Below are 18189 nucleotides of genomic sequence, written 5' to 3'. Positions count from 1 at the left end.
GTGTGCTCTGGATGGCAGAGCGTGGTCTTTGAGGTGGTGTTCTTCCCGCCACCACACACAGGACTGCTTCCTCTCTCGACCTGTGCAAGCCTTGCCTTGCCACCCAGCCCCGAAGGATCAGGATCTGCAACACTGCAAACACATGGTGGCCACTCTGTACCTCTCAGAGTAAAAGCCCTACATCCCAGGTGCGTTTTTTGTGTTTTGTTTTGTTTTGTTTTGAGAAAGGCTCTCACTGTATTGCCCAGGCTGGAGTGCAGTGGTGCAATCATGGTTCACTGCAGCCTCACGCTTCTAGGCTCAGGTGGTCCTCCCACCTCAGCCTCTTGAGTAGCTGGGACTACAGGCACGTGCCACCAGGCCTGGCTAATTTTTTGTATTTCTTTTTTAGTAGAGATAGGGTTTCACCATGTTGCCCAGGTTTGTCTCGGACTCAACTAGGCTCAAACGATCCACCTGTCTCAGCCTCCGGAAGTGCTGGGATTATAGGCATGAGCCACTGCACCTGGCCTAAATCTCCTTTTTTTTTTTAATGATGTGTTGATTAGGAAACACTCAGCAAACATTTTAGGCAATGTTCATAAGGGCAAGTGAAAAATCTTAACACAGGCGATCATAGTAGAATAGTAATTTAATTTGAGGCTCATAAACCAACTAGAGAATGACTTTTATTTGTATGCATTCTGCTTCTTAGATGACAGGAAACTGTATGTACATGGAAGTAATACAGAAAAGCATTTAATCTCTAGCCTGGGAGAACTGATTTGATCAATTTAAACAGGTAGCTAACTAAGTGTATCTCTAGTTTAGTACATTGTTAGGCTGAAGTTTTTAGTTGCTCTCTGTGATTGTCAGGGCACTTTGTATTCACTTCAAGTCACTCCTGGTGTTCCCTCTTGAGGATTTCAAGGAAGTAAGAAATCTTCCTTTAAGCCTTGATATCATTAGCACATTATTTGCTCAATATTTCCTGTAACACTGCTCCTCATCAATGAGTCACTGATAGGCCTACACACGGGCCAGTCTTTGTGAAATGCAAAAAGTTATTTTATAGCTAGAGCATTCATAGTATGGGCTTTATTAAGGTAGGAAGGCAAGTGCAAAACAATTCAACCTTACTCAGCTTGGTTCTTAGTTCTGGAAGGTTATTTTAGGACACCTGAGTTGAACCCTTCCAGGTCAAATCCTATGAGAAATCTGCCTCCTCTTCCTTACATCTATTATGTTTTCACTCTCAGTCCCAGAGTCTTACTGGGGGTCTTAGCTTGCTCAAATTCAAAGAACTAGTTTTTTTTACCTTGATTCTTTCCCACATTTTGCTCTCCAGGTCCCCATTCTGTGAGAACTCCAAGACTAATTCTGAATCTGTCTTCAATTTTCTTGTTTCTCCTGGCCACCAATTCCTAATGTCCCCCTCCACAAGTTGACCCATTTTCTACTAACTAGATCTAAACTTTTATCCTTCATCAATGTTGGCTGTTGTCCTCAAAACTGTGTCATCAATCACACCTTAACCTATTATAGGCCCCATCGATAATACATAGACTATATTGGGTGTAAACAATGTTTAATAATATGTGCACAAAGAGTATGGGATATGTTGCTTGTGTTTTGACAAACATTATGTTTCTAATCTTGAGTCATCCCTCGGGGTTCCAGGATACCTTCTTCTCCTGTGTATAACAAATTGGTGCATACTCAAGTCATGCAGTCGACCCTGCAGAACCCACATATATGAAAAGTCAGCCTTCCCTATACATGGGTTTCACATTCTGGAAATATTGTATCTTTGATCTGTGTTTGGTTGAAAAAAATTCGTGTGTAAGTGAACCTGTACAGTTCAAACCCATGTTGTTCAAGGGTCACCATTGCTAATTTTAGAGACATGTCCTTAGAAGAAGTGTTGCAGACTTCATTTTTAAAAATATAGGTATGTATAGTAAATGCCAAAGTCCTCTTGGTTTTACTTTAATCTCCAAGTTGTCCACTTTTAGTGTACATAATTAGATGAGACCCATATGCTTGCCTGGGAAAAATAAGGATAATTGGTTCCCTGTAATCAGGGATACAAATTTCACATCCATCTGCTTAGTGGTTCTCAAGTGCTGATGTCAAGACTAATATTCAAATGACTACACAGGAATCATTTGGGATGCTTTTTCAGAAGTATTGCTTGCAAGGCCCCAATCTCCGATAGGCTGAATCAGTAGTTTTGGGGTAAGGCCTAAGTATCCACATTTTAAAAGTGATATAAGCAGTTCTAACGTATAGCCAGGATCGGAGAGCACTTAGAGAACTTGTAAGAGTTCTTTCAGCTGTTTCTGTGGTTTAAGTATCCAAGAAACCTTCTATCTGCTCCTGACTTTACATAGAAGACAAGCAAGATGTTCACCTAACATTGTTTCCTTTTGGACTTCTTCAGAGTATTTCCATACTAAATAATTGTTGTTGTTATTGTTGTTTTAGTGGTAATGATACCTTCTGAATAAGACTTAAATTTCTAACAGTGTACTTATAGCTGTAGAGTGCAAATTCAAGTTAAATAACAGGTAAAACAGGGCCAAGGAATAATCTGATTGTCCTGAGGAGGTGGATCTGTGAGGTTTTCATTTTCGTAGCCCTGTTTTGGTATGGCATGTGGAAGTCGTCTGCCATTAATAAGTCAATATGAGGTTAATTTAGCAGTTCCTCCTATTTGATGCTACAGAACATAGAGCTCTCTTTTGGGGGCAGCTTTGAGAAGGCAATACAAACGCAGATAGAGTAATACATTGTGATTTTTGCAGTAGAGGTAAGGAATATTTAGAAATTTCAGTATTTTATTATTATTATACTTTAAGTTCTGGGGTACATGTGCAGAACGTGCACATAGGTATACATGTGCCTGTTGGTTTGCTGCACCCATCAACTCGTTATTTATATTAGGTATTTCTGCTAATGCTATCCCTCCCCAAGCATCCACCCCCTGACAGGCCCTGGTGTGTGATGTTCCCCTCCCTGTTTCCATGTGTTCTCATTGTTCAACTCCCACTTATGAGTGAGAACATGTAGTATTTGGTTTTCTCTTCTTGTGTTACTTTGCTGAGAATGATGGTTTCCAGTTTCATCCATGTCCCTGAAAAGGACATGAACTCATCCTTTTTTATAGCTGCATAGTATTCCATGGTGTATATGTGCCACATTTTCTTTATCCAGTCTGTCATTGATGGGCATTTGGGTTGGAATTTCAGTATTCTTAAAAGAATATTTGATTTGGATGGAGAGGGAGCTGACTTTTCTTAGAGGTTCCAAAGAATGATGGGAATGATTAGGCAAGCTAGATTCTTTATTTAAGTGGCTTTTAATTGCATTCCTTGGGATGTTTGCTATTTATTTACTTGATCTTTGCCCTTGTGCTAAAAACAGGAAGGAAACCTGTCTTAACAAAGACTTAGGATACTTTGGTTTAAAATGATGAAGGGGGAATTATAACTTTTGTATTATCTATCAGGGATTCACGATTAGTAAATGTGGCAGGGGTCTCTATCCCTTAGCTAGTTAGGGAAGTGAGGTTATATTAGTGAAATCTTGTTTTCATGATTCCCTCCACTCTGAAAGTTGGTGTTTTGTAGGAGCAGTGTTAGACCCAAAATAAAAGAGTAGGAAGTGCAAACATTGTGTAAATGATGGATCTTTCTCTTTTTCTGTGTCTAACTTGCTATTCCTCAATTTAAAATCTTAAACTATATCCATGGATTAGGGTTTACTTCAGTGCTTCTTTAAAATGCAAAATGTGACCTGGTTTTAAAATTTTTGATTTACATATTTGCAAGAACCCGTTTATTGTGGGAAGCAAGGAACAGCCGTATCCTCCCTGAGGTTAACTGTTTCAATCAAATCCTTTTAAAACACTAATTAGGAAGATGAAGATTTCATTTTTGTTCCTTAACAACAGAAGATTCTTGTTATAAAGTTAATGAATACATACACTTCCCAGAGTGTCTTATCAGAAGATATATCCTATGTGTCTTCAAATAAATGATACATTTCCAAATTTTAGAATTGTTTTATAACTGTGTCAGGAAAATGGAAATACTTTTTTTCCAAAGGAATTTGTAAGGAGTGAACCCATCACCAAGCTATGTAGTAAGTATTTTTTCCACAAGGTATTACAAAACCAAGAACCATCACCAAAAGTAGGAAGAGGTAACTGTGGGTTAGTCACAATGAAATACAAGGTCTTGGTGAAAGAGGACACCAAGGAAATCAATAATGATCCACTCAAGTTTTTGAGAGGGTATTATAACAAAATGTGAGCATTAAAAATGCATTTGCAACCTACTGGAAGCCTAAACTATTTTTAAAAGCCCATATGGAAAGCTCAAGATGTGTTTGTTCCATGTGGGTACTGGAGGTGGGTGGGGATACACAAGTAGCTTGCAGTTTCAGAGACTTCTATATGGAAAGTACAACTTTTAGAAATGGAAAAACATCCAATCAGAAAGAATGGGGAAGCTTATAAGGTAAATAGGTCATGTACAAACTGTATTTTAGGCTGTGTAAAAAGAGAACTTGGTGAAATTCTTTAAAAGCAGTCATGAGTTTTGGAGTTACCTTAAAAGGTAGTGGTTTACTAGAGTAGTAGTGTGTCCATTTGGTGATCATGGTGCAAAGAAGTTGATAAGAGAAAAACAATATTTTCAATGGCCTCTTTGTCTAATAAGGAAGATAAAAGGGACACGCTGACTCCATAATAGTCTTCTGAAATTGATGATGAAATGAAACTAGGTAAAATTGTAGTAAATGAACAGATATTCTATGTACAGTTGACAAATTAGACACAGATAGCTCACCAGAACTTGATAGAATCCTCCTATATTTTGAAGAAACTCAAAGTTTTTGATCAATAAAGCACTTAATGTGCTTTTGGCAGGGTTGGCCATCTTGAGTTTCTACTTGATCAGCAGTATATTTTCAGCAATATGAGTTTAAGTAAGTGTAAGTATATAAAGTTTGTCTTGGGGTAAAATTTTAATTCAAAATTGTATAAGATACAGAATATTTCTGAATCAGGAAACAACAGTGAATTTATAAATCTAAGTCATGCCTATACATTTGTTAACCTTAAAAGCCTACGCTTATTCCAGATTTTATTGTAGTGAAGTGTTAAATTATTCTGGATCTTCACTGTGAGATGAGTTGTGAAAGTTCAATGTATTACCATTTTCTCATGATTACTAGCAATTAGTACAAAGGTATAGAATCTTAGTTCAGCTATTGATGATAACATTTCATATAGATAAGATTCCAGCTAAAGAAAAACAAAGGCCTATAAAGCCTGGAGTCTTTTGTGGTCTATATTATTTAGATGGCGGTTTGGAAGTATAGCTAAGATGATTGGGATATCCGAGTTGGAGAGAGAGGAGAGTTAAAAGGTAATATTGGCAGAATGTTAGAAACTTAAAACAGTTCACCTTAGCTTAGGTTAGATATTCTCCCACTATTGCTACATTTGCCTTAATGTGTAAACTGTGTATAATCAGCAGCTTTATTCCAAAAAGTGCCTGATGTTTTGGCATGCACCGAATGTATTTGCTGTGTGAGAATGTTTGTGGTAGCAGGATCAGCTAAGCTCAGTTAGTGTGTGTGTTTCACTAGAATATGGACTAGCTGCCTGTTTGGGATTACAATTGTTCTAACAAAGCACATATGGGGAGTCAAAGAAGTTTGTATGCTTTCACAAAAATTGGTTATTGTCTTATGTGATTTAGTTTCCTTCATTAAAAAAATCTGATTCAAAACATTTGTGTTCTTTCTTTTCTCTCTCCCCACTCCCTTTAGAATAACATAGCTGATCCAGAAGAACTGTTCACAAAATTAGAGCGCATTGGGAAAGGCTCATTTGGGGAAGTTTTCAAAGGAATTGATAACCGTACCCAGCAAGTCGTTGCTATTAAAATCATAGACCTTGAGGAAGCCGAAGACGAAATAGAAGACATTCAGCAAGAAATAACTGTCTTGAGTCAATGTGACAGCTCGTATGTGACAAAATACTATGGATCATATTTAAAGGTAATGTGTGTGCTGTATTATTTAAGTCATAAGGTATTTTCATTAGAAGTTTTTTAATTCTATTTTTTTGAAAGGCAATGTCTTAAATTAGGATTTGGCAGTCTATGGCCTCCAGGCAGAATCCAGCTCCATTTATAGTGCCAAATAAACCGTTGTTAGATTTAGCAGCTGTATCCTGAATGCATCCCAGTACTCAGCTGCACCCCTTTTCCACACCTGAACTTTTGGTTTGACGGAGAAATGCAGCTGGTCCTGGAGACATATCCTTTGTCAGGAAAGAGCTATCCCCCTGCGTTTCCAGACACTATTCTCAATGGTCTTGACTGTCTCAACCTCAGAATTGATGGAACATGTAAGTGTGTCACTTATGTCATTGAGTTGTGGTAGTTATTTACACATTTCTCTCCCCCACCAGGTTGTGAGCTCCTTCATAGCAGGTAGTTAAGCTTAATCAGTCCTGGTACTTACATCCCTTAGCACAGGGTATGGCACATCTTAAGCACGTAATAAATATTTGTTAAAATGGAATTAAGTGGAATAACATCTGCCTCTGCCTCCAAATAAAAGTTGGATTTTTACTGGTTCCAGGATCATGGGATTAGCAGATACCTAAAGTTCCAGCAGATGGAGATGTTACTACATAGCAGAAAACTGGTTGGTAAAACCCAGTGGTTCTTGGGTTCCAGAGTTGGAAGTCAGGATTTGTGTCTGTTGAAATGTGAACAATAAATAGTTGAAAAAAAAAAAAAGCCTCCACGAATTCTAGCTTAGTTTGCAGTTTGAATCATTTTAAAATTAAAATTGTTTATCCTTGTATTGCACTTTTTCAAATGAAGACTGTACTAGATCTTTGCCATATAGGGTTTAAAAGGAGGCAAGTGTTTGTTGTTACTGGTTGATCTATAGGCCAAAAAGTGTATCTATAACTAATTAAGCTGTTGGCCTGCGTAAAACTTAATGCTATCATTTTATGCTCTGCTGACCAAATAAAACTTCGAATATCCATCTATACCTTTACCAAATAACCTGTCTTCAAGTTCACAGATTCTTTCTTCTGTTTGATTAGTTCTGTTATTGACACTTTATTGTATTGTGTCATTTCATTCATTGTATTTTCAGCTCTAAAATTTCTGAGTTTTTAAAATGATTTAATCTCCTTGTTAAATTTATCATTTTGTTCTTTTATTGTTTTCCTGATTTCACTTGTTTCTTTGTATTTTCTTGAAGGTTGCTGAGCTTCCTTGATACAATTATTTTAAATTATTTGTCAGGCAGTGTATAAATCTCCATTTATTTGGAGTCAGCTACTGGGAAACTATTGTGTTCTTTTGGTGATGAGATGTCTCCTTGGTTTTTCATGTTTATTATTGCCTTTTGTTGATCTCTCTGCAGTTGGTAGAGCAATCGCCTCTTCCAGACATTACAGGTTTCAATGTGAAAAGACCTTCTTCCTCTGTAGGACAGTGTGAGAGCAATGGCTGGGTGGGTTGCAGTGGTTCTGGCTCCAATGAGGGCATAGGAGCATAGTCCCTGTGCAGCTTTGTCATTTGAGATTAGTGTTAACAAAGATTGCAGGGATCCCCAGTGGTCAATACCTTGGGTGTCTACAACAGTGGTGAGGGCTGTTTGAGGTCTTTGGTGGCGAGAACTGCTAGGGTCCCCCCAGTCTCTTTTTCTTCCACCAGAGAAATCATTGCTGTGTAGATCCCTTTTGGCATTGGGTCTGGCTTGTGGGCCCACTTGAGGTGGCACTAGTGTCTAGTGAGTGATGCCCATGGAGTGGCCACAGAACTAAGGCTTCAAGCATAAGCATGTCTGGAGGGACATGCTCTGGGGCCCAAGCCAATAGTAATACCAATGTCCTAGGTACAAATACCCACTACTGCTGCACAAGGCTACAGTGGCTCTAAGGGTGGGGTGGGGCCTAGTTATTTGTAACATCTGAACTGGTGTCTGGAGCATAGGCACGCTCAGAGGGACCTTGTCTCCAGAGCCTGGGATGTGAGCTAGCTCACTATGGCAGTGATTGGCTCAAGTGTCTGAGCTGTGGGTGGGTGCAGTACAACCACTCAACTGGTCTGGAGTCCAGAACTCAGGCTAGCTTTCAGTGGTGACTGGATGTCCGGAGCATAGGCACACTGAGAGAAACCTTGGTTCCGGGGCCCTGGGGTGTGAGCTAGCTCACTGTGGCAGTAGCTCCAATGTCTGAGGTATGGTTGAGTTCAGAGAAGACACAGAAACTGGGTCTGTAGTGCGGGCACTAGTGGAGCAGCCATGACTTAGAGGTCAGGAGGCTGCACCAGTTTTGAGAGTGGTGGCTTCTTTCTCCATGTGGCTCAACAATGTCTTCTTCGTGAGATGAAAGAGTTTTATAGTCATGTATCCCTCTCTGGGGTTCCCTGGCAGAAATGGCTGTTGGCTACCTCAGCAGCAAGGGAGGCCAGTGTCCTCTGCAGAGGAGGCCACTGGGGACCGTGATGGCTTCTACTGTGTAGTGATACCAGTAGCCTCCACCTTTCATCTTTGTTCCTAGTCATTTCCTGGCCTCTCAGGTATGCTGATCTTATCAGTGATCCTTTCTGTGGAGATATTCTTTCTTTTTTCTCCACTGTGTTGCTGCAGATTGTTAAATGGGTCCTTGAATCCTTCCAGGGTTACTTGGGTTTGTGGATAGCTGTCTATATTTGGGTTTTTTTTTTTAATGTGTATGTGGAGGGAGGGGGTGATTAAAACTGGTATCTCCTCTGCCGTCTTGGTGACTTTGTCATCGCTTTCTTGATCTATCTGTATCTATATTCGTTAATACTGATATAGAAATTCATCACAAATTTCACTGCCTGTTTACAAAACCTGACTTATTCTAATATTAGATGTATGTGGAATGAATGCATAGTAGAATGAATCATTAAGCAGCCAAACAACCACTATGTATTATACACTGTATTAGGTGCTGAGGATATAAAAATGAACAAACTCACTACTGCTGTCAAGGCACTCACAGTCCAGTATTGCACTGAAATGATACAGATTCTATGATTAAAGTATGCACAAGGTATAGATGATGCACAAATAAATAGTCACTTCTGTCCTTTTCAGGAGTGGCATGAATAAAAGGCCTCCAAAAGGAGGTGATAATGCTAGTAATTTCTATCCAATTTCAGCATTTACTTCTAAGTGTTAGCTCTTACTGTATTTTACTACATACATAATTATCTGCTCCTTTGTGTGATAATTTTGCTGTAATATTTGTTCCTAAAAAGCTAATTCAGCCCATCATATTCGTTTTTAGAGAGCTCATGAGTGATTACGCAGTCTCAGTAGTTTTAGGTTCTCCTCTTAATTCCCATACAATTCCTTGGTGGTACATAGCCCCAGGAATTTGTTGTCGTGTGTGTGTGTGTGTGTGTGTGTGTGTGTGTGTGTGTGTGTGTGTGTGTATCATTTGCTCATTCTGGTTTACTCTTTCTGGATTGAATCCCGGTAATTCCAGACCCTCTCTAGGGCAAATCTGAATCCTTGCTACTTTTAGGCACCTGTGACAAATACACTATTTTTGGTTGCTGACCTAAAATATTAAATAAGCCCTATTTAAAATGGCTATTCCATAATATATTGAAAAATTGATACTGATATGGTTTGACCATTTTATTGATTGCTTATTTATTCATATTCAATATTCCCATAGAAAATGAGTTACAGCTACATCTTCTTTTCCTAAGATTTCATATAGGGTGTTTTTTAAGTAGCATAGTAGTATACATGTACTAGTTACCCAGTATTTACTTAATCTTTAAATAATTAAAAACTAGTTTTTTGTTTGTCCCAAATTTTGATTGTAAAGTGGACTCAGACCAGCCAGTGCTACAAAACCATTGTCCAAGATAGCTTCTTAAGGGGTTAAATTGAATTATTTTTATCTCCTTCACCCATCATTAATTAAACTCTATGATGTAAAACACTACTTTGAAGAACATGTTGCTTCATGATAAAATTGTAGAAATGTGCAGCTGGCTTATGTTATTTGTGTTCTGAATCTATTTAAAGTAAATAAATGTGTGTATATATACATATGTCTCTCTACAAGACATATGTATGTACACACAGAGAAAGAAATATTCTATAATCTTACAACATTTTCATACTATTTATTTAAATCACTTTCTTAAGTTTACCAACTCATTTACTTATCATATATATTACAACTTATATGTTTGGGTTTGTATTTTTTTCTAAACTAAAATCACACAAAATACAACAGGGTTCTGTTCCATGTAGTCAACATAAGTCAAGGCCACATCCTCTTAGTACCATCGGAGAACTGCGTTATCAGTCAACTTACATACTTATTGTGGCCCGTTGTTCCATTTCAGGTAACATGGAGAATTTTGAGTCAAGTTAATTAAGCAAACTGGGAAATGGGTTGTTCTTACACAGGATGTCATCCATAACTAAGACCTCACTGTAAGCTGGAGGAAAAGGTTATTACATTTGAGAGAAAATTATATGCTCTTTGAAACTGTATGCAGTTGTAGTGATTTCCTTGAGACATGCAAAAAATGTACTAGGTATTCATTTTGACTGAGCTCACTGTATAACTTCATTTTAAAACAAGAGTTAAAACCAGACAAACACATCAGTATGACCACAGTGTTTTCCTTTAATTTTAGTTCACTGGGCAGATTTTCTTGACAAAGTTAGTCTTTATGAAGAGTGCTAAAATAAGCAAACCCTTCCCTTCTGATCTCATAATATTGGAATAATCTTTTATAATCTTTAAATATTTTTCTAGTTCAATGTAAATCTTAAAATGACACTCAGGCATTGAATAGAATTTGAATCATGCCTTTATTTGCTGCTGAAAATTGCCTTTAGATTTCTGTGTATGTTAAGGAAATATTGCTTCCCACCCACCATCACCAATATTTATGAAAAAAAGAATTGAATAAAGTGAAATATTTCAGAATCATCTGTACGGCTTTGTGGCCTTCTCCTTATTTTTCACTGAAACTGTATGTGCTTACAGCCAGTGTATGTATACTCAATGCCTCTGGAATATTCTTTTATTGTTAACATTTCTTTTGGAGTTCTCTTATAAAACTTGAAGAAAATGGAGGCTGGAAAGTTTGTTCCTTCTTAAAATGTTCTTTTCTCAAAATAGGAATAGCTTTAAACTTAATATAATATACCTCTAAGAAGCCCCATGTTAGATTCAATTCAACAGATGTTTATTTATTAATGCCTACTATGTGTATTCCTCTTTTTTTGCATATTGTGGTTAATCTCATCTACTTTGGTCTGACAACTTCTAAATTGATGTCTCTGGTTTCATCCTCTCTGCTCAGCCCCAGATATGTGTTTATAACTTGCCTCATATTAATAGCCTGCTTATCTGTGAGTACATCAAGTGCAATAACCCTCAAACTAGGGAGGTAGCATTTGAACTAAGTCTTGAGTATGATTTTGGTAGGGGTTGGAAGGTGAGAGTGGGGTAGGGACACAGCATTCCAAACTGGAAGAAAATGACTCAGAAGTGGTAAATTTTCTAGCCATATTCTTGGCAAGATGATCTCTACTGTCACTTCCAGTTTTATAAAATCTTACGTGCTGTATGTTTTTTTTTAATCAGGCAAAATAAACACTAAATTTGCCATTTTCTCTGTCTCCCAAGCTGGAGTACAGTGGTGCAATCTCAGCACACTGCAGCCTCCATCTCCCAGGTTCAATTGATCCTTCCACCTCAGCCTCCCGAGTAGCTGGGACCACAGGCATATGCCACCACACTTAGCTAATTTTTTGTACTTTTTGTAGAGATGAGGTCTCACTATGTTGCCTAGGCTGCTCTCAGACTCCTGGACTCAAGCAATTCTCCCACCTCGGCCTCCCAAAATACCAGGATTACAGGCGTGTTGTGCAGCCCTCACCACCACTGATTTCCAGAACAAATAAGGATTCCTTATTTTCAGATCTAGAAATTGAGTAGTTGTAATTTTAATGCTTAATGGTATATACTACTTTGTAAAGTCACATTTCAAGCTTTCTATGAACACGTTTTAGTGACAGTTGGCAAGCTTCTGTTTTGAATTAGTACAAACAAAAAGGCACACATTGTTTTTAACTTGGAAAACAGGTGCTTTCATTCATGCAGAACTGCAACATAGACAGGCATGTTTTATAAGATCTTTTTCTTTTAAATGTCAGGTGAATGGGAAGCTCTCTGAATTCATATGATAGAGTATAGTACTTGTTAGAAACAAACTTGTGGCAAAAGAGACAATTTTTAACCTATCCACCATTTTAAGAACAACTTTTTTCTTCTCTTGCAAAAAGTGTAAAGATACGTCAGATTCACAATTATCAGGTTGTGAGTGCCTAAGTTCTACACACAAATACAAGTTACATGAACCTTTCCTGGAACTCCTCTTCCCTCACCAGTACTGTGGGAATTTATTTCCTCTATTTCCTAATGTAGACTTCACTGCTAACCAAGACTCTCAGCTTTCTGCTCGCAGTGCATGCTAGTCATCTATGGCAGGACAGAGTGGATATCAAGATTACTGGAGCAAGTGGTAGGGGAACACTGTTCCTCCCTTTCTCTTACAAATTCTACATAGTGTCAGCATATGGAAAGGAGAATCATTTTGTCTTAATTAACTGGGCCCTCCCTTCACGATCCCCAACCCTAGGCCACATCCCATTCCCCACACTACAACGTCAGTTCCACTCTGATTCTTCAACTCTCTCCCATCCCCTAAGCACTCATCATCATGTCACTGGAGTCCATTCTCTGCCTTGATAAAGTCACATCCTCATGGAGATGCCTGGAAATTTTAAATTGGACTCCTGAATACCTCCCAGGGATTTTTGAGTTTGAGGGCTACTGGCAGTAGCTTGAGAATCTTCACCCCGCAGCTGGGGTTGTAAAGGTGAGAAATGTGTTTCTGGCATCCCAAGTTGAAGCACAATGCTGAATATATGTTTCCACTTGAAATATTGTTAAGATATAAATAGTAGTGAGTTTCCCTGGTACTTTTCATGCTATACTATGAATGAATACATTTGTGTGAAATTGTTTTTTGGGAGGACTACCCCAGGAACCTAGGCATTATTTTTATGGGAAATGCTTGCTTTTAAATTTCCCAACATCTTACTTAAAAATCAACTTTTGGAACACAGTCTAGTCACTACTTGGCTGCCGCCAGTATAGTAAAATCAACCATTCTGCTTCCAGTCANAATGTGCAGCTGGCTTATGTTATTTGTGTTCTGAATCTATTTAAAGTAAATAAATGTGTGTATATATACATATGTCTCTCTACAAGACATATGTATGTACACACAGAGAAAGAAATATTCTATAATCTTACAACATTTTCATACTATTTATTTAAATCACTTTCTTAAGTTTACCAACTCATTTACTTATCATATATATTACAACTTATATGTTTGGGTTTGTATTTTTTTCTAAACTAAAATCACACAAAATACAACAGGGTTCTGTTCCATGTAGTCAACATAAGTCAAGGCCACATCCTCTTAGTACCATCGGAGAACTGCGTTATCAGTCAACTTACATACTTATTGTGGCCCGTTGTTCCATTTCAGGTAACATGGAGAATTTTGAGTCAAGTTAATTAAGCAAACTGGGAAATGGGTTGTTCTTACACAGGATGTCATCCATAACTAAGACCTCACTGTAAGCTGGAGGAAAAGGTTATTACATTTGAGAGAAAATTATATGCTCTTTGAAACTGTATGCAGTTGTAGTGATTTCCTTGAGACATGCAAAAAATGTACTAGGTATTCATTTTGACTGAGCTCACTGTATAACTTCATTTTTAAAAACAAGAGTTAAAAACCAGACAAACACATCAGTATGACCACAGTGTTTTCCTTTAATTTTAGTTCACTGGGCAGATTTTCTTGACAAAGTTAGTCTTTATGAAGAGTGCTAAAATAAGCAAACCCTTCCCTTCTGATCTCATAATATTGGAATAATCTTTTATAATCTTTAAATATTTTTCTAGTTCAATGTAAATCTTAAAATGACACTCAGGCATTGAATAGAATTTGAATCATGCCTTTATTTGCTGCTGAAAATTGCCTTTAGATTTCTGTGTATGTTAAGGAAATATTGCTTCCCACCCACCATCACCAATATTTATGAAAAAAAGAATTGAATAAAGTGAAATATTTCAGAATCATCTGTACGGCTTTGTGGCCTTCTCCTTATTTTTCACTGAAACTGTATGTGCTTACAGCCAGTGTATGTATACTCAATGCCTCTGGAATATTCTTTTATTGTTAACATTTCTTTTGGAGTTCTCTTATAAAACTTGAAGAAAATGGAGGCTGGAAAGTTTGTTCCTTCTTAAAATGTTCTTTTCTCAAAATAGGAATAGCTTTAAACTTAATATAATATACCTCTAAGAAGCCCCATGTTAGATTCAATTCAACAGATGTTTATTTATTAATGCCTACTATGTGTATTCCTCTTTTTTTGCATATTGTGGTTAATCTCATCTACTTTGGTCTGACAACTTCTAAATTGATGTCTCTGGTTTCATCCTCTCTGCTCAGCCCCAGATATGTGTTTATAACTTGCCTCATATTAATAGCCTGCTTATCTGTGAGTACATCAAGTGCAATAACCCTCAAACTAGGGAGGTAGCATTTGAACTAAGTCTTGAGTATGATTTTGGTAGGGGTTGGAAGGTGAGAGTGGGGTAGGGACACAGCATTCCAAACTGGAAGAAAATGACTCAGAAGTGGTAAATTTTCTAGCCATATTCTTGGCAAGATGATCTCTACTGTCACTTCCAGTTTTATAAAATCTTACGTGCTGTATGTTTTTTTTTAATCAGGCAAAATAAACACTAAATTTGCCATTTTCTCTGTCTCCCAAGCTGGAGTACAGTGGTGCAATCTCAGCACACTGCAGCCTCCATCTCCCAGGTTCAATTGATCCTTCCACCTCAGCCTCCCGAGTAGCTGGGACCACAGGCATATGCCACCACACTTAGCTAATTTTTTGTACTTTTGTAGAGATGAGGTCTCACTATGTTGCCTAGGCTGCTCTCAGACTCCTGGACTCAAGCAATTCTCCCACCTCGGCCTCCCAAAATACCAGGATTACAGGCGTGTTGTGCAGCCCTCACCACCACTGATTTCCAGAACAAATAAGGATTCCTTATTTTCAGATCTAGAAATTGAGTAGTTGTAATTTTAATGCTTAATGGTATATACTACTTTGTAAAGTCACATTTCAAGCTTTCTATGAACACGTTTTAGTGACAGTTGGCAAGCTTCTGTTTTGAATTAGTACAAACAAAAGGCACACATTGTTTTAACTTGGAAAACAGGTGCTTTCATTCATGCAGAACTGCAACATAGACAGGCATGTTTTATAAGATCTTTTCTTTTAAATGTCAGGTGAATGGGAAGCTCTCTGAATTCATATGATAGAGTATAGTACTTGTTAGAAACAAACTTGTGGCAAAAGAGACAATTTTAACCTATCCACCATTTTAAGAACAACTTTTTTCTTCTCTTGCAAAAGTGTAAAGATACGTCAGATTCACAATTATCAGGTTGTGAGTGCCTAAGTTCTACACACAAATACAAGTTACATGAACCTTTCCTGGAACTCCTCTTCCCTCACCAGTACTGTGGGAATTTATTTCCTCTATTTCCTAATGTAGACTTCACTGCTAACCAAGACTCTCAGCTTTCTGCTCGCAGTGCATGCTAGTCATCTATGGCAGGACAGAGTGGATATCAAGATTACTGGAGCAAGTGGTAGGGGAACACTGTTCCTCCCTTTCTCTTACAAATTCTACATAGTGTCAGCATATGGAAAGGAGAATCATTTTGTCTTAATTAACTGGGCCCTCCCTTCACGATCCCCAACCCTAGGCCACATCCCATTCCCCACACTACAACGTCAGTTCCACTCTGATTCTTCAACTCTCTCCCATCCCCTAAGCACTCATCATCATGTCACTGGAGTCCATTCTCTGCCTTGATAAAGTCACATCCTCATGGAGATGCCTGGAAATTTTAAATTGGACTCCTGAATACCTCCCAGGGATTTTGAGTTTGAGGGCTACTGGCAGTAGCTTGAGAATCTTCACCCCGCAGCTGGGGTTGTAAAGGTGAGAAATGTGTTTCTGGCATCCCAAGTTGAAGCACAATGCTGAATATATGTTTCCACTTGAAATATTGTTAAGATATAAATAGTAGTGAGTTTCCCTGGTACTTTTCATGCTATACTATGAATGAATACATTTGTGTGAAATTGTTTTTTGGGAGGACTACCCCAGGAACCTAGGCATTATTTTATGGGAAATGCTTGCTTTTAAATTTCCCAACATCTTACTTAAAATCAACTTTTGGAACACAGTCTAGTCACTACTTGGCTGCCGCCAGTATAGTAAAATCAACCATTCTGCTTCCAGTCAGCTCTGTGGTCCCACAAAAATTCAGAGAATACCACTCATGAAATGGTATGGAGAGAGAGGTGTCCCTTGTATTTCAAGCTATAGCTAAAATGAAAAGGGTTTAATGGTTTATTCCAGTGTTTAACTGATGGTACTGAATGGTATGTGTGTGTATATACCCGTTTTGGAATTTGTATACATATATTCCTCCCAGGAGGCCCATTTCCTCTTGTTCAGCTCACAGCAAAGTTAATTCCACCTGGAGTAATCATATGTTTTGAAGCTACACTCTCCCTTTTCTTATCCATTTACATCAGAGGTAAAATGAACAATATTCTTTCTAGGTTCCATGTGTGTACCAAAAATGCCCATTAACCATAGCTGATAAAAGTTTGAAGTACATCAAAACAAATGAAAGCCAACAACTGAAATAAGGCAAAATGTCCATTGTCCTCAAACTCAAACCCGAAATTTGTACAAGCCCTCATTTACCTCCTCATTCTTTAATGCAACTGTATTTTCTTTCCAATATCATTCAAGGTAATTATTTAAAGCTTTGTTTTTTTAAATAAAAATTACTAATAGTTCAACAATAACAAATAGTACTTTCATTTGTTTAGCTATATCATAGGCAAAAAGGTATGGGGGTAGTCTAAGCTCAGAACTTTAATTTGGAATGTTCTATGGAAAAAATATATTCTGGGTTCCCAAGCAACCACTTTTAAACCTATATTTTGGAATCTGTTCTTTGTTTTTTTTTTAATTTTTAATTTTTGTGGCTACAAAGAAGGTGTAAATATTTATGGGGGTACATGAGCTATTTTGATAAAGGCATATAATGTATAATGATCACATCAGGGTACATTTACTCTTTATGTTACAAACAGTCCAGTAATACTTTTCTAGTTATTTTAAAAAGTACAATTAAATTATTATTGACTATGGTCACCCTGTTGTGCTATCAAATACTAGATCTTATTCATTTTCTCTAACTACATTTTGTACCCATTAACCATCCCCAACTCTCCCTCCCTACTATCCTTCCCAGCCTCTGGTAACCATCCTTCTATTCTCTATCTTCAAGGGTTCAATTGTTTTAATTTTTAGCTCCCACAAATAAATGAGAACATGCAAATAGAATCTGTGCTTTAGTATGTGAGATTTAACATTTTTGCTAGTATGTTATTTTGGCTCAGGTTTGTAATTATTAAATTGTTTCATGGCTTTACAGGGGTCTAAATTGTGGATAATAATGGAATACCTGGGCGGTGGTTCAGCACTGGATCTTGTAAGTATTTTAAAGTAATTACACACAGATGCAAATGTGTGCATATGCACATACCTTATTTTTTTAAATTGAAGATCAGTGGCTTTTGGGCACTCTAAGTGGTTGCTTTAGTTAATATGTTCAAATTAAATTCTTTTTTCATGACCACTACCTTATGTAGGTACAGATGTATTGTACGTTTGAACATGTTGCTGGCATCCTAAGACTACGTAAGAATGCAAATACCTTAATAAAATAAAGTATCCCAAATTAGAAGGGGATGTGTGTGTCCGTTGCTGTCAGTTTGACTTTTGCAAGTTTATCCCTGAAAAAAACTGAGTTTTCTTATATTTTTAAAAAATATATAATTGAGATAACTGTCACTAAAAGTGATTTTTATGAACTGAATGTGTCCCCCCAAAATTCATATGTG

The 18189-nt window shown here is 37.6% G+C and overlaps 1 protein-coding gene across 1 annotated transcript in view; it reads left to right on the top strand.

Annotated features, from left to right (window-relative positions):
* STK26 (serine/threonine kinase 26) overlaps window positions 1-18189 on the top strand; it is a 57334-nt gene that overhangs the window by 24668 nt on the left and 14477 nt on the right. The window contains exons 3-4 of the mRNA XM_017864541.1: window positions 5821-6051; window positions 17721-17777. Of these exons, the coding sequence (XP_017720030.1) occupies window positions 5821-6051; window positions 17721-17777 (288 nt within the window). The remainder of the gene's footprint in view (window positions 1-5820; window positions 6052-17720; window positions 17778-18189) is intronic.

The sequence above is a fragment of the Rhinopithecus bieti genome, unplaced genomic scaffold, assembly GCF_001698545.2.
Source record: "Rhinopithecus bieti isolate Rb0 unplaced genomic scaffold, ASM169854v2 scaffold_76233, whole genome shotgun sequence".
Taxonomy (NCBI): domain Eukaryota; kingdom Metazoa; phylum Chordata; class Mammalia; order Primates; family Cercopithecidae; genus Rhinopithecus; species Rhinopithecus bieti.
Note: the sequence above shows the minus strand (reverse complement) of the source record. Positions and strands in the feature narration are given on the sequence as shown.